At 49.4% G+C, this 17338-nt stretch overlaps 1 protein-coding gene across 1 annotated transcript in view; it reads left to right on the top strand.

Annotated features, from left to right (window-relative positions):
• Positions 1–2855: 2855 nt before the first annotated feature.
• LOC143373675 (uncharacterized) overlaps positions 2856–17338 on the top strand; it is a 65281-nt gene continuing 50798 nt past the window's right edge. The window contains exon 1 of the mRNA XM_076821134.1: positions 2856–3616. Coding sequence (XP_076677249.1) covers positions 3556–3616 — 61 coding nt within the window. The 5' untranslated portion in view covers positions 2856–3555. The remainder of the gene's footprint in view (positions 3617–17338) is intronic.

Below are 17338 nucleotides of genomic sequence, written 5' to 3'. Positions count from 1 at the left end.
TTGCAGCGTTACGCTTCTGATTACCCAATTCGATGCTGCATATTCAGCATAAATTTTCGTCGCGCGGAATTCCTCTCTGACGGGAAGTGTATATACATATAATACCTGTCTCTTCCACGGGACACTCGACTACCCTCTTTAACGCCACGATCGTCACCCCCTCGCGTAGACGCTTAGCCCTCGCCCGTTTCACTAAACAAGTCCACCGAAGTAACGCAAAAAGTATCTAAATCTAACTACCCCGGGAACTTGTCTCTGTAAGAAGTCCAGCTTAAAATCTAATTCCTCCTTAAGCCTAGGTCCTGCCTTAAGCCAACGAGAAACTTTAAAATGTTTATGTATTATGGATATCCGAGTGAGCTCGCGGCAACACAACAAAACCTTAATGTCTGCACGCAAAACCCGCGGGGAAGTTAGTCGTCGAGGGGTTAATCAGGAGGGCGGAGTTGCTCGCAACCCCGAGCCATCTGAAAGAACCTCTCACCCTCCCCTTCTCCGCCACCCCACGGACTTTTCTCCCGTCTCGAAGGGAAGGGGTCAGCGCGGCCTTCCTCTCGGCCTTTTTTTCCCCTCCCCACGCGATCCAATTCCGCCCTTTTAATTGGAAGCAGATACAAGCCCTGGCGTCAGGTCCATGTGGGTCAGAACGGCGAGGGAAATAAAGGGGAGAATAGAGTTGGCGATAAGTTCACTGGCAGAAAGGGACACCAGGGCTGTTGCCGTTTGTTGCAGCGCTCCGAGGCATTCCTTCGCGGAATTCTATACAGATGGGGGCACAAAGTGGCATCGAACGTCCCATTCGCAATTTTCCTCGATGTTTCCCCGTATCTGTTCCGCGCAGCTTTTCGGACAGGTAACGAGCGAAGTCACGGTCCGCAGCGAGGCAACCGTGACGGAGAGCGCGTACCCTCCTCGCGAGAACCCAGGTGGAGTGGAGTTGCGCGGGGCCCGTCGAAATCAGCGTACCACTGGCTGTTTCGCGTTGCGAGTGTAACGACCCAGGCTGACGCGTCGAACGTTGCAATCTTTGGCCGTGTTCACCTGCAGGATATCTCGTGAATCTCGTGATTGATGCACGGACGTCGGACAATGTGGCCCGCATATAATGCATAGGCGCGGGCACTGTATGTATGTATGTCGGCCCGATAACTGCCGCGTGAATGCATACTGCAATAACGTTGATGCGACTGGATATGTAAACGCCGGGGTATCTACGGGAACGCGCGGCAGGGAAATTAAACGCGTTCCTGGCTTCGGCCAGGAAACATGGGCCAGTCCATATGATTTACCCCTTCGATTGTCGGCGAATACCATTCGTTCCCGTGCTGCGTACGCACATCGTTGACCTCCGTTATCGAAACCATTTCGGATCGCAATCTGGGCAATCGTGTACATAGTTAGATTGGGAAACTGTTTTCGAAACGAAGGATCTGATTTTCTGAAACGACACAGACTGCTGTGTACGTTGAATTATGTAGGAGAGTTGTGGTTGTGAAATTTTTCGGCGGTAATCTTTTATTTATTTAGAACGTTTGATTTTGAGGGTGTAGGGATTGCAGGGGGCTTTGGAATTGTTATGAATGTTAGATGTTGGTGAGAAAGGGTTTCCGATTGTAATTGTGGAGTCTACTGTTTCGTACAACTGTTTTAACGTTGATCTAAAAACTCGACGCTTTATCGATTCCCGCAATCATAGTCATTTAATCAAAGTTTACACACCGGCAGGTGAATACCGTGGCGCTTTCGTTCCACATGGAATAAAACGATAACCAGGGAACTCCGACCGGGGAGCCGATAAAATGATAATTAAGCAACTTTGTCGGATAAAATATTGCAGACCCAACGCTGAATATTGCACGATTACCTGGCCCGTGCGCTGTATTGTCAAAGGTTAGCATAAAACCGCGCGATAATTACCCTCGGGCTTGTATCGAGAGAAGTTTACACGCTTTATATAATTTCCTCGGAACGAACAGCGATTTGAACCAGGGACCCGGAACGGAACAGAAACGAAAACGATAAACGAAAAGAACGAAATATTTTTCCGGAACAGAAACAGAAACGAAACGAAATTCTTAACCCTGTTGCAGGAGTGAAAACGATATAACCGAAATAAAAATTCCGACTAATAACGTTCTGTACACTTCAGGTTAAAAAATTTAAATTCAGCGCGCTCCTTATTTTCACCATGTTCGGTGTCGGTAAAAAAGTCGCCGGTGAAAAAAGGGGTCTGAACCCTGATAGGGCTGGCTGCGGTGCTGGAAGAAGCGTCGAGAGTCTTGCCCTCGTGGGCACGGCTTGCAACCGAAAGCATCAAAACTCTAAATTTGTTTCATAAGACATAATATATATATTATTCTATAATACATAACTATAACGTATAATATTTTATAATATAAATACTAAAGGCAATAAAATTGTTAAAATAAGTTTACACGAGTTTTTTTTATAAATGAAATAACCGGTTCGGAACAAAATTTGTTTTTCGTTCTGATGGAAACGAAATATTTTTCAGCAGGAACGATAATAATCGAAACGAAATTATTATTATCGAAGCTGAACCGAAACGAAGCGTAAAAACATTTCGTTTCAGATCCCTGGTTTCAACTGTACAATACTATAATATACACTTCATTATTTATAATCCACAGCTTCGACTGAACAATCCATCAACCCCTATTTAGGGGGGTTCGCCTAAAATCTCCACTACAATTTCTATCTTACCATTACAATCGTAATATTAGAAACTGTATCACCGCCCTTCCACTATTCATCAGAACTCTTGAAGCACCCTTTTTAAGTGCCTCCACCACCCAGACCAAGACACTACCCTCTGGATTTGCTTGTTTTTCAGGCGGAAACCGGAAGCAACGGGGTAGCGGGAGAGGGTCCACGGCCGAAGGGAATTCGGAGATTCTGAGCTTATGCAGGCGCACACACGGCCGTAAATCGGGGGGGTCCGCGCACAGGTGCGGGAGCTGGGGGGCGCGCGCGACGACTTGGAGGGGCGCGTCGCCACTGCTGCAGCGTAACGTGGAAACTCAGTCCGATCGCGGCGCCGCACCAGACGTACGCGTTAGAACGCGCCTTTACGTGGGCCTGCAATCAAACGTCCCCGCGACCGATTTCGTTCAATCGCCCGCCCCCCGGAGCAGTGCCATCGAAGTCTCTGAAACGGTCTCGTCGTACCACCAGACCATCCGGCAACCGTGCACGAGGAAAACAATCGGGCGGAAGGAACGAGACGGAATTCGACAAGGGAAAGGCAAAAAGATCGGAAGAGTTGCCGGTGATCTCGCGATCGTTGGTGACCTTGGACGGGCAGAGGAGAGGATCCTGCTCGAAGCGTAGAGCCGATCGAGGATTAGGGGTTGAAAGAAGGAGAGAGGACCAGTGGACCGAAGCAAGTGCCTTTTCCTTTTCTGTATTCCGTTTCGCGGGGCTTGGCTGGTCCCGCCCCTCTGGGCGGCTCCTGCCCGGAAGGACCCTCGCTCCAAGGACCCCGAATTGACGGTGTTCCCATCGCAATACCAGCTCGGTGCTACCGGCGCCAGGATGTTTTCGTCCCCGAGAGCTTTCCCGCCGATTCTCTTCGTGGCGCTCCTCGTCTGCATCGGTGAGTGAACGAACCGCTTTCTTGGGGAAACCGGGGAGTCCGCGGCGCGGGGAACCAGCGTGTTTACTTAGCTTTTCTTCGAGGAGTACTGCACTATTTCTACCGCGGTGTGGGCTGTTGTAGGCAACGGTATAAATAGACGCTGTTTATGGAATGTTGAGGTCACGCGTAACTTTGGAAATGAGAAATATCCGAGGTAGAAAGCCTACGATATAGCTGTTCCTGTTCTTCCTCGACTTCTCGAACCTTCCAGATTTCGCGGCTCTCACTCCATTCATTTAATTAACTCCCAATTCAATCTCATTGAAATACGCGTGCTTACTTATCCCGCGGCTTCGGCTCCCTCGAAAGATTCTATGCACGTCTGAATGATCTATCAAGCCGCCCAGAGGCTGCAGGGATTCCCACAGATTCGACTTTCAGACGTCGAGTAGTCCTTAATCGAGTACCTCCAAGCGCCCAATTAGCGCGATTCATTGTCCGCGGGACGTCGTTTCGCGCGACGCCGCGAATTTCCATGGAAAAGTAACGTTCGATAGCCAGCAGCCTCTGGAGATTGGTTTACGGGCCATTCGGAGTCACTGCGTCTCGTATGAAACTGTAGGAGATTCTTCGAAACCCTGAATCTCTACGAAACTACAATAGATAAGCCTGAAACCTTTCGTTCAACTCGATTTTTTCAATATAGAATGGGAATAGGAAGAATTAGTCGCGAGAAAATGAAACAAGACCAAGTTAGTCGTTAAGTCAAAGCATCCTCGACGCGACAATCGAAGCAATCCTTCCTCGCATTATAGTCGAACAACCCCCGCGAAAAGGGGGGTGGAAACGTCGCAAAACGCGTCGACGAGTCAGAGCGTCGCTTGTTGATAAATAGCATTACTTCCGCGCTGAAGTTTACAATCTAATTGAATTAGTCTCGAAGCTCGGAGGCGGGGGAGGCTGTAACCGAATTTTCGGCTGTCCCACATAGCGAAAGAGGGATCGAAACGGGACGGGGGGAGTATAGGGAACGAAAGGATTTACACGGACGACCGAGCTTTCTGTCAGGGAAACACCGACGTCCCCGTGGATTATGAGAAACGTTCCAGAGGGGCGGAAAAAAAAAGGAGAAGGTCGAACAATCGCTTTACGAGCCGGGGGACGCAACGCGATCTCATAAAATGAAATTTAACGATCCCTTCGCCCCGTGTTAGGCGTGTCGCGAAAGTATTTACGATTTTCATTTCGACTTTAGTGCGGGGGAATGGTATTAAACGAGCGCCCTTGCTTGTCGAGTTCCCAGCTATGGAAACGAGGGTATCTTTTTACCGCTGGTGAACGCGATAGGGCGCGCGATTAGGGATATTGCCTGGCAGACGCTGGCGTTTAGAGGAACTCGGAATCATTGGACTTCGCGAACCTCCCTCCGTGTATAAGAAAGTGAAATTCTATGCAATGAAGTCCCCGAGGGCTGAAGCTACTGAATTCGAAATGGGAGCCTAGAAGAATGCGCGGTGGATGCTGCTACTTGGTTCTAAATAATTCAATCGCGTTTCTTAATATTAAGGGACGCAAAAACGAAATGACCTCAGAGGATACTTTTCGTTCTGGCTTATTGGCTTCTCGAAGGCATTTAGTGCCTTCGTCAATACGTTCCTCTCTTGCCCATCAATCCAAGATATCCAGGTGACCTGTTTCTATCACACTCCTTCCCTCCGTCCACGCTCTTGATTTTACAAAGATCAATCAGTCTGCTACCCAGCTTGTTGTGGGCCGAGGAAACATTAATTACAGGATCCATCAGATGGACTCAACGCTCGCAAAGTGAATAGTAGAATTTCATCGATTCATCGTTATTGAGGATTGAAATTCCTCCCCTCGTTTCGTGGGTTCTGTAAAGTAGCCAGCGAACAATGGATCGAGCGATTCATCGCTGTCTGCTTTGTTGTATCGTCTTAAATGGCCCGTCTTGCGTCAGCTAGTTCTGGTACCGATGATGGTGGAACGCTTCGTGTAGCCAGGATTGCGGCTCCAAGGGGTTGCGGTGCAGTTTAAGGGCGCGATTTTCAGGACTAAGCTGTAAGCGTCGTAATTTGCAAAGCGGGATTAGAGGGGACTCGATCGTTTAAGACTTACAGGGACGTTCGGCAACCTGGAAATTCAGAAAATGAAGACACTTGGTGCGAAGGAAAGTGATTTATCCGTAACGCAACCCTACTTTTTGTTGACGCCATAATGCAATTTTTGGCGGTGAAATCACCGCTTGAAATAAATTCAGAATTTTGTTTTCCGTGGAATATCTCCTGAATGGCGAGAGATATCGAAAAGAAGTTTAAAGAGAAAATACACCGTTTTCTTATATCTACAAACCGCGTAAAACTAATTTTCGAAAAATTCATATTTTTCAAAGTACCCCCACCACCAACCCTTAAAATGAAGTTTTTGTATTTTGTAAATATATGCTGAAATACCTCTGGATATCCTCTTTTCATACATATAAATAATTTATGCGTTGTATTTTCTTTGCATACAAATAAAACCTCTATTACCGAATTTGTAGTCCATTTTAGCAGTTTCCATTAATAAAATGGTTTCTGAAAGCCATATTTAAATTATTAGTTATGTAAAGTTTAGACAGCTTTGGTAGGGTTGCGTACTTTCATAATTTTCTGAATTTCCGGGTTGCCGAATGTCCCTTGTTACCAATAAAACACTGGTCAGTGCGAGCTCGAATCGCGACAGAGGACACGAAGCACCTTAACGATTCTTTTCATCCCGTTACCAGTGTTAATCGCGATCCCACCTTCTGTAGCGTTCAACGAATATCGCTGGGATCAAGAGTACCTTTAATTTCCGCGAAATATTCTCCGGTAGTAAAGGTTTAATCGCGCCAGATTCTATAATCGAGCTTTCTTTTCGATCGTCCCACATCATCTCGCACGAAATAAACAAAGAATTGCGGACAAGGTATCTGGAAGGTAGTAGAGAATGCAAAAGAAGCGCACGTATCGTGTCTTTCCTTGGAGCTTGAACAGCCACTTTACCAAATGGGCGATTTCCTGTATCTTCCTCTCTCTCCCCCCATCACACTCTCCACCCCGTTGCTTCGCTCCCCGCGATTCACCCAGCGCCGTAGCAACCCTGAAACCCCGGAAGATCTTTGTTCCGAAGTTTCAGTCGACGTCCTCAAGCTTCCTGGGCACTTGTATGCACACGGGTCACGGGTGGAAACTCTTGCTATGCATCCCTCGAGCTCATTCACGCTGAAACACATTTCTGGAAGCAGTGCTCTCTTCAACGCACCTGCGATTCCTCGAGCCCTTCACCGAAATCGCCTGCCCGATCCCCTTTCGCGACCTTTCAACTGCCCTTCGCGTTCACGTTCGACTCAAAGGGGTTTCGGGCGCAGACCACACACGCCCGCGCCGTAACCGATTCTCGATTGCTATTCTCAGCGGATCGGCGGAAAAGCCACTCGATTTTCTGCAAAGAAATACACCGAGAGACGTTGAAAGAGGCGCACGTGTGCATGGCGCGCTCGAGATTCGATAGCTCGGGAGGGGAACATTTCTGGTCGCGAATATCGATACTTCGGTTAGAGGTTCCGATGATTTCCTTTTCTCCGGTGCGTTTCTACCGTGGCTCCGCAGTGACTCTGTGTTATTGTTTCTGAAGTGCGAAAGGTTTTTAAGAGTCACGTGGACGTAGAAGCCATTGCAAGAATTTTAACCAGCCCACATTCTGCGGGAAGCTTCATCCCACCATTGTGGGGGATGCGTTAGGAATTCATAGGAGTGAAAGTGTTCTTTATATCTAAGATCCTCGTGGACTGACCCTCCTCCATTTGCAACCAGACAATCACGTAATGCAGGCTTTAGAACAGCCTCCCTCTTCCCCTAACTGTTTCCTTTCATATCGAAACGCATCTAAATTCTAACCTCCATGACGCGCGTCTACACTTTGAGATGCCTCCATAGGGGTTGCTAAAGTGATACGACGTGATAAATAAAAAAAACTGCGAGCCTCCCACCCCTTATCACTTTATTACCGCGATCGTCTGCGACATTGGTAGGCAAAGCCTCGACTCTGGAAATCTGCTTGCCAGCCACCGACACACCGGCATAATACGTGTGCTTATCGAGTGCCCCAACCCTCCGTCCACCCCATCTTCGAGGTATCGACGACGCAGATATCCTTTGTGAGACGACTGTCCCGTGGAACGGGGTGGCTCCTTTGAATCGCTGCTAGGAAACGCGCCTCTGGTTTCTTTTATTGTTCGAGCGTTCTTTAAGTTCGAGCTCGGATACGTTTCGATTAAAAGGGGCTCGTTGGCTGAGAGAACCCTTTGTCTCAAGGTACGAGACGCCCAAGTTTCAAGGATTATTAATACGCGTAACGTAACCGCGCTCGAATTAAACGTCTCCTCGATCTCGCGCTCCGCCTTCGAGGAGGGTTACAGCACGCAGGATATATAATATTTTCAAGCCCGCGTCGCGGCGTCAATACGGCCAGGGGGTAGGAAAAATATACACACGGTCGGCCCCAGGCGGCTCGATATCATCCCTTTCCTGGCGCGCGTTCGACGCGGTTAATTTCGATGAAAGGTCGAGCCAGGGTGCCAGGAAGGGTCTGAAAAAAGCTTCGTCGGGGATCGTTTTTCAGACTCCCGCTGGTCATAATAAAATCATCGTCTCTCGGCGCTGACCCCGATCCCCTCATTGTAAATTTAGATGGACGGTAGCGTGGCTGCCGATCCTCTAAATAAGCAGCGCGTTGTGTAACCGATTCTGCGATTCTTGAAGATTCCCAAGTCATTTATCACTTTCCACGAGCTCTATCCAGCATTCCTGCTGTGGTCGCATAATCCTAGAGCAGGATTCAATTAATGGATTCGTTAAGTAATATCCTCCCTTGCCAGTCAGCCAAGAAGTTTTCTTCCAAGCTTTCCACCGATGCTACCCCGAAATGCCAACGAAATAATGGCCACATTCGGTGGATTATCGACGTGCCGCGGGGTCGTGCTATTAGTTCACGAGCAACTAGAGTCGAACAATGCGACGACGAGCCGAGGGGAAACCACGAAACGCAGGAAACACACCAGCCGAACGTTCGGACAGTATCCGAGCGCGTGCATACGCGGCCAATTCGACGTCCAGTTAGATTATGCAGCCGTTTGCTCGCCCTATCGACGGTACACGATACACAGAGCAGGCCGACGGGTAGATAGGGACCGGCCATAAATTATAATTTCGCGAACTCGATGATTAAGGGCTGCCGTTCGACGATCGAACCCCGTCGAGTCTACGGAACGATTGCGCGCAAAGATTGGGCGAATCTGGTTTCCGCTACGTCATAAAAGGGCAATGTCGAGCCACCTACTACATAAACTTTCGATACTCGAATATACTTGGAATAGTATCAGTAATTCTTCTCGCCAGGGATCGGAGAATCCTTTGAGACACGCAAATAGCCCCAGAAATTGTTGCACCGAGTGCATCGCATACTGCAGAAAGTTGCCGTCAGATAAGGCTGCCGAAAGGCTGGAATTTGGCACGGCGGAGTTGGGTAGCTCCGCGGTTATCCAGCTTCCTTCACGCAACAAACTCCCCGGAAGTTTTACGCGTTTGTATCGCTGCGGTCTCCAGCCCTTGCCCTTCCCGCGGAATTCTTTCCGCAACAGAGGATCCCGTCGACGCTGAAAACTTGCCCGAGGAACCCGACGGTTCCATTATTTAGCAGAATCGAGGGCGATCGTAAGGATTCGTCGATCCTTTTGTCCTCCGGCCATGTTCCTGGCTAGTTCGACTTTTAAAGCGGCTTCTGAGGCGTCGTTTACTCGTCTGTTTCGAAGAATAAACCAGTTGACCCGTTCGTCGATCGAATCGCGTCGTTGTCTCGACGTTACGACTACTAGATCCTGACTTTTAGGGCGTGTTAGTATTCCAGGACGGGCTGGTGGCGGAGTTTGATTCTAACGCCGGGTCTCATCGCGACCATTCGCATTTTACGAGCCACTTGGGGTCTCCTAAGTTTGAATCGCTTGCTTGCACCGTGGAGGCTGTTGAATTTCAAAGACTAGAGGCATCGTGTTTCGGTGGTATCGTTGATGCGTTTCTCGATGGGTCGTAGGGAAAGATAGGCGCTGGGGGTAATGGGGTGTCGAGTATCTTCTTGGAGAGTAAAATAGAAGGGTTGAAGGTGCAGGTGCTTAGTTATTCTATTTGAGAGATTATTAACAGTATATAGCGATTCTATATCAGAAGATTCTAGATCGGTAAGTAGAACGTGCCAGTGCATGGTCAAACGCGATCAGTCGAGCGACGCAGCATCTGGTCAGATCTAATCAGTAGAAAGTGAGGGCACTCGGTCAGGCGCGACCAGTAGAGGTGGTCGATGCTTGGTCAGACGTAGTCACTGGAACGCCCGGCTAATACTTAACGAAACATTTTCCTGCAAACCACCGAGGAATACACCTTTCCTCTATCAATTAACGAATATTCAGAGCCTTCCTTAAAATCATCCTTCCATCATAGAAAGTTTGCCTCGAAATTCTCCAATTAAACTTCGCTTAAAACGCAGACCTGGTGCTCCTCCGATGGTTAAACAATCCATCAGGTCTGTCTACCTCTCGCAGCGTCTCCAAAAAACGAAGAACCTTTTCCTCGAAAGAACAGTCGTTTCCCAAGTACTCCAGAAAGAGAGGAAAAGGAGACGTCGATCACCTTTTGTAGAAGCGTGCTCCCCCTAAAATTGCAGTAATTTTTTCCCGCATTTCGAGGCGGCTTTTGTGCGCCGTTCAGCCCGAAGGGAACATTCGTATGCAAAATCGGCTCGCCGCCGCGCCAGGGTCCTTTCTCATGGAGCGCAAAGAGTCGCGGGAAATTGAGCTGGTTACAAATACTCTCTGTCGCCCTCGCGCGAATACCGCCCACGGAAAAGTACACTCGGATCGACGATCCCCGCCAGAGTGATTGAAAATATTGTCCGCTGGCAACACAGACTGCCTCGACACGCAACGAGCATCTGCCGGCAGACGGATCTCGGCGCTTCCGTGACGGCGTACAGGGATACATGGAAATATAGCTGCCTCTAGGCAACCCTCGAGAAGATCCTCTGATCTCGTTCGCCGAGCTCGAGGAAACAGGGTAAATTTCCCGTAATTGGACAGCGTCGTGCATCAACGAATCGGCTGCGCGAGGATATCCCCGCAGACTGGGCTCCGCTCCGACGAAAATTGCCAGAACTTCTCAGACCGCTCCACGGAGGAACATCCAGCACGCGGGATGATCTTAGGCTGGCACGGGAGCTTTGGAGAAGTCAAGGGTGCCCACTCGAAAGCAACGGTCTGTAAACTTTTCGGCGGTGTGCACCATCGACGTGCACGTGTGCGTTAGGTACACCTTTACCATTCAGTCGCTTAGAAATAGGCGGCAGCTATGGTCCCGAAGCTATTCCGAGGATAATTGGATAAATTAATACGTGGATCGTGTAAAGGTGGCGCGAGTAGACGTATTCAACGGGTCGTTGGCGAATTAAGCAGATTCGGAGGACGGACTGGGCGAGCTCCCCTTTAGCTTTCAGCTAGGCCGAAAACGGTGGTCCCGGGGTTGGCGGCTATTTTCGACCTGTTTGTTACGCAAACGGGGTGAATGCCGTCCCATAAATGTAACGTTCACGTGTGCTTGATAAGCGAACCATTCAGCGACGTCACGGGTGCTCCCCTTTTCGGCCGGTCGAGGGGCGGAGCGGCTTTTCCGTGGTGCACAGCATTATTTGTCGGGTTTAGGGAGGGCACCGCTTATTCAGGAGGGAAGAATGTTTGCTCGCGCTGTTTCTCCACGGGCCTCGCGCTTGTCGCGGTTAGGTTCTTTCATAGGGGGCAACGTAGCGGCAACCAGCTAACGCTCGAGAACGTATCGACAGCCGCGGCTTAAAAACTTTGGCCTGGCGTCCTGGAAAGGGCGCCATCCCCCACGGACGAAAAAGTTCGATCACGCTTGGGAACGCCTGCGACCCAGTTCCAAGGGCGACGCCAGATTCGTCCTGTGCGTTCCGCCGTGCCGTCGGCCGATATCTCCACGCAAATGGGGGCAATACGTTTCACTTCGACTTCGATTCGTCAGGCTTTATGCGTATAGAATCGGGCCGGCGGCAGCTTCTGGTGCTGCGCTCGCCTGCTAAAGTGGAATTGTAATTGGAATTGTTTTGGGGACCCGTCCGTTGCAGCGTATAAATTCGGTGTAGGCAGTCTTGGTGGATTTAGGGGTTACGGATGCAGATTCTCTGGATCTAGTACCTGTGTCGAGGCATTTCTTAGGTTTGGTGATCGTAGATCGAGATCTTGTAGGTCTACCCTCTCTCAACGGAGATTACAGACAGCTCTTCGCTTGGTCACGCTCTGTTCCCTTAGTCTTTTACTGAGGTCCTTAAGATTTATTGAGGCATTCAGAGCAAATCCGGACTAACCCACATTGACAAAAAATTCATTTTTCCTATTTCATATTATTAGTACAACCTATATTGGAATACATTATGGCTACTAACTCAATTTCGCAAAAAAAAGTTGGGTTGGTCCGTTTTTGCTCTCAATGCCTAAATTAAACAAGCAGTTAGTAATATATCTAACCGAATCCTGCTCCGTTTGACCGATTAATCATCATCACACTGTATCAGGGCTTCTACAGCGTCACTTACAGTGAAGTGCTTTATTACACGGTAGTAGCGAATAATCCCGCGCAAAGTGGGGTACTCGCAAGTAGCTGTACATCAGGTTCACCTCCGCTAAATGAGTAAAGGCTTTTAATCCCTTGTGCAGGGGACCGCGAGGGGGTGAGGTTGGTGTAAGGACTCTGATACCACTAAAGACGTAGAACGTAGATGGTGTGCTTCACGGAACGCCTACATCCTTTCCAATGCTCGATTTCGTGAATCCATACGAACTTTTGTGACGGAGACCGTCCGATGATAAATTTGTTTGCGATCCACCGACGCGCCCCCCGCGACAAATTATTCCGTGACCGTGGCTCGAGAGCAGAATCCCGTCGGTCTACGTTTCTTGGACCGTTGACTAAGATTTTTATCAAATTGATTCGAACCGACTGCAGCCAACTTGCCAAATAAATAAATCCAGACGTATCCAGTAGACACAGAAGCATCGAACCACCCGCGAATCATCTTTCCTCCCTGGCACGGATGCAAAACTCGCCCTCCGAGCAACTTTGATTATCAATCAGTCGTCAGGGCGATTCCGACGTCTTCCTACTCGAATTAATTTACCCGCCGTTCACCCTTATCGTCTATCAGGAATGGCGCGAAGACGGAGACAGAGGAAGTGTGACAGGGATGGAGGAAAATGGAAAATCAGGGGCGCGGACTGATCCCTACGTCACGGCCGCTCGGCGCTGACCCATTAGCTTAAAGTAATTTCCGTTTAATTTTCGAGCTTACGAGTGTGGAGAGCCCACCCTCGGCCCGCCTCTTTCCCTTTCGTCCGAGGGCGTTTAACGAGCCTTTAACGCCGAGCAGGCTGGCTGATAATGTCCGTGTAATGAGCCATATTTCGCGACAGTCTTCGTATCGCGACGCGCAATTAAACGGCGGGGTGAATTACAGCTGGCTATCGATCGTTTCATATGTTACAGCGTATTCGATAATTGGTTGTCGGCCGGCTTTCCATGCGTTTCGCCGGACAATGGAGCGTCGAGAATTATTTGTTGGGGGACAGCGGTGTGACGCGCTCCGATAACGAGTCGAGGAAGTTTTCGGTTTGCCTCGCTGGCCGGCCAGAGTGGTTTAAATGATGCATCCCCGCGGGACGCCGTAATTTAATGTTGCTGGGTAATTAATGGATCTTTGATGTACAGTTGCGAGCCACCGTCGTGACGTTAATTCGACGTTAGATTATTCGTTGGATCTAGTGGGACGGGATGATGCACAAGCGATGCTTTCTCTCGAGCTACTTTTTCACCATATTAATATACAGTAGGAGTCGCGTGAGTGTTTCAACCCTGAAAGGGATGCACGCGGCGGCGAGTCACAAGTAGAATAGCACCGCGCTTAGTCAGACTCCCCAAGCCGAACGCCTTGCGACTTGGTGTCGTGTCGTTAGTAAAGTGTAATGGGTCAAACGTCATTAGTAGAACCGTGCGGGTGTTTGAACAGACGCAATAAGTAGAACGTGCCGGTACTTGGCCAGTCTCACTCGGTATAAGTGTATTTGGAACGAGTAGAATCGCGTGGTATGTGGTCAGACGTTTCCAAAGAACCCACAAAGCAGTCCTCTACGTTCAGCATCTCTTATAAAACTTTAACTCCGTCACAATCTGCGTTCATTGCATAAAATGAACGCTAAAGGGGTTATACGCGAATTTCCTTAACGCGACGAAAGGAGAATCGAGATGGTATCGCGCTGACGCGTCTTTAGTCGCCGATCGATCATCGAGAAATCATTACGGGCATCAAGCGGCGATCCACACGTCGGAATAACGTTATTAACCCAGAAAGGGCGTCGGTGAATTTATTCCGAAAATATCCTCCTTACGTGAGGTCGTGCCCATAAAAGTTTCGAGGCTGCAACGAGCCGGCTCGACGATAAATTGATCGCGTCGGAGGAGCACGTAACCGAACACTGCGAACCGATGGAAAACGAGCGTCTGAAGAGTAGCTGGCGGGGAAGAAAATAGAGAATCTCCGTTTCGACCCACCCTTGTCGCAGGGCCCGGCTAGCTCACCCCTGCGTCGAAAACTTGATAAAACTTACGACGAAATTTACTGATACTCGCCCGGAGCCGCGGAACCTCGCAGCGTAATCTTTTTCCTGTGTCCCGCGCCGTTTCGCAGCCACCATTCCTCCACGACGTCGGACGACAGGGTTTCTTAGGTAGACGCGAGGGTGAATCGCGAAATAATGGGGCGCGTTATTCGTCACTGGAGACACGCGAAATTTCCTCCTATTTTTCGGCGCTGAATCCCCAGCTGCCCAGTCAGACGCTGTTTCGTTGGCAGGTAAGCAAATTGCAAATAGTTGCTGGTTGGGCGGAACTCCGGGATTCTTGTCGATTAGTTATTTAGGCGCTGCGTCCACGTCAGGACGCCTATCGGTTTCCTGGAGAATTTCGTAGTCTGCTGGGAGGTCTTCCTGGGGGTTAAATGGAGGCTCAATTTGCGGATGAATAAAGTGAATGCAGTCTTGGTGAAATTTAGACGGCGGATATAACCGGTTCAGAGTCGTTTAAGCGGTGTCGGGATCATTAAAATAACTCGGTCGAAATTGGATAACGAATCCGGTAATACCCGTGAACCCCGAAGATTACCTTGTAAAACTTATACGAAGTTAATCTTCCTTTCTTCCCCTTCGGCGCGGGGATCCCCGGTTAAAGCTGCGCCGAAACCATAAGCTACATCAGTTCTCATCAAGCTTGGGACGAGTTCCAGCAGGTTATTTCCTACACTCGACCACCGTCTGCTCCTTTCTTCCTTCGTCCTTTGCCAGAGCCAAGTACCTATAACGTATCGCATCGCTCAAGGTATCGCCTTAAGGCTATCATTCTCTTGGTTTTATAGGGCTAGGCAGGATGGTCCCAGAAATGGACCCTCAGCCTAGCTATCTCTGTTCACCACTCGATAGTTCGCACCCATCGCTACCAGGTAGAATAATAGAGCCCGCCTTAATTCGCTGAAAACACGATAGGCAGGCCAATAATCCACTTCATTTCGCGGCTCGGGAGACCAATCTCCCACTCCTTGGAACTCAATTTCCTACTTCCTCCTTTCCCACCCTGCATTCCTCGCCGACGTCTAACTCCTTCCTCCGCCCTCCCCCGCCCCGGATTAAAAATCCTCGCAGATTTATCGCGAGCGGCTGTGCATTTGTCAAGATGATTTACGAGCGACGTCAGCCACAAACGTCAACAGCCGCGACGGCTAGTAAAGAATTCAGAATTCCTTTTCGCCCCTCGAAGCCTCGAACCCGTCGATCGTATATTTCTCGAAGCTGTTGGTCGACTATGCATCATCGATACCCAACAGCGCGCGGGAAATAAAGTCACGCTAGGCGTCTATTTTCGAGCGAAAATCCCTCTATGCTAGAAATTTCCTTTGTGGCTGTCCTCGCGTGCAGGGCTCGTTCAAAGGAGGGAAAAAATGGCTCCACGAGGCGTTAATCGACGATTTTCGATTGCGCTCCGAGGGAAGGTGAAATTGGAGTCCCGATAGACACGTTTCTGCCGTATTCGGGGATGATCGAGGCACCGAAGACAGCGGGGCGAACGTACCCCGTTCCGGAGCACATTTTCCACCGCGGGCCTTCGAATCTAGGTCGCCCGTCGCTTGACGTCATTACTGTCCGTTGTCGATGTATATTATATTAGCGTTTCGTTTTTATTGGGATTCGCGAGATGGATGGGGCCTTGGGTGGAAAAAGAACGCGCGGTTTCGGCGCCTCTGACCCGAGCCCACCGCGCTAATGAATTATTGAATTCGTGTCCGCGATGTCGCTGAAGTGGCCGCGTGTTATATTAACGCCGCTTCTCTTCTGAATAGCCGCGGCAGCTTAGCATCGGTGGATTGATTTTTAGAGACCTTTCTGTGATTCTCATCGCGGTGTCTGGTCCCGTTTTGCGAACCCTCTCTCGGCGGCCGGGCCCTGGAACGTTCCTCTCTGTTTGGTTTTGAAAAGAAGGCGGTCACCGTCGGCCGTCCAGTCATAACGATCCCCGTGCACCACGCGGAGCAGAACGAAGGGTGATTTCCAGTTGGTTTGCGTGGGTGAGCTTACAAGCTCACATCATTAGAGTCTTTGTGCCGCGGCACGAGAGGACTCTTTCAGTTCGTTTCACAGCCTCTCAAACCGGCAGAATAATTTTTCACTCTTCCCTCGTTGCTTACGTTTCGCCGTTGGTATCGCGCCGTGACCCGTGGAAAATCGTTACGGGGAAGGGCTCCCATTTATGGCAAGACTTCCTTTTGTTCCAGTCGCACCATCTCCAAGGGAGAAACATCAAGTATTCAAAAGTTCATTGATATACTGGTTACGAACGAATGGGGGGGGGGGGCTACTTGCGGAGCTGGATAACAGAGCGTTTCAACGAATTCTACAGTTGCAACTTGAGAAAGTTCGGAGAGTTCGTGAATGAGTACATTCTGGGGGAATATCCCAAGTGGTGTAGAAGCGTATGTGGTCAGACATCCTCGGTACAATACGACCACCTCTGGTCTGATAACTTACCACTCAAATAACGAATAACAGGGTCAAAGCTAGCTAGATATTGGCAGGAGAATGTGACCATATGTCGCTGGGTCCATCTGCAGTAGAATGGGTTCGCGCTTGGTCAGACACTGTTCAATAGACCGGCACAGTTCTTCACAGTTGGAGTCGCGGTAAACTTAATTCGTCCTTTATCAGATTACAATGGAACGTCGTGTAATCGGAAACATATGGCCAGCCACACAATACAGAAACAAATCGTGCCTTCTATCCACAAAAAATTAACACCGTACCTTTTTTGCCTCTAACGAAGAAAGCACAGTATTTCTTCTTGACCTGCTTCTCTCTAACTATGTTTCGACTGGAACCTAAATATCCCGACATCCAACGAGGATCATGTATCATTCTCACCCTCAAGGAGCGTCCATCGGCGTCTGGTGCACGGTGTCGCAGCCGTTGGAGCGAAAGTTCGTGGATGTTCGTTCGGTAACGAGGCGTCGTTCGCCGTTGATGGTAGTTTTCAATGAGCCAGCTCG

Source organism: Andrena cerasifolii, chromosome 10 (assembly GCF_050908995.1).
Source record: "Andrena cerasifolii isolate SP2316 chromosome 10, iyAndCera1_principal, whole genome shotgun sequence".
Classification (NCBI taxonomy): Eukaryota; Metazoa; Arthropoda; class Insecta; order Hymenoptera; family Andrenidae; genus Andrena; species Andrena cerasifolii.
Note: the sequence above shows the minus strand (reverse complement) of the source record. Positions and strands in the feature narration are given on the sequence as shown.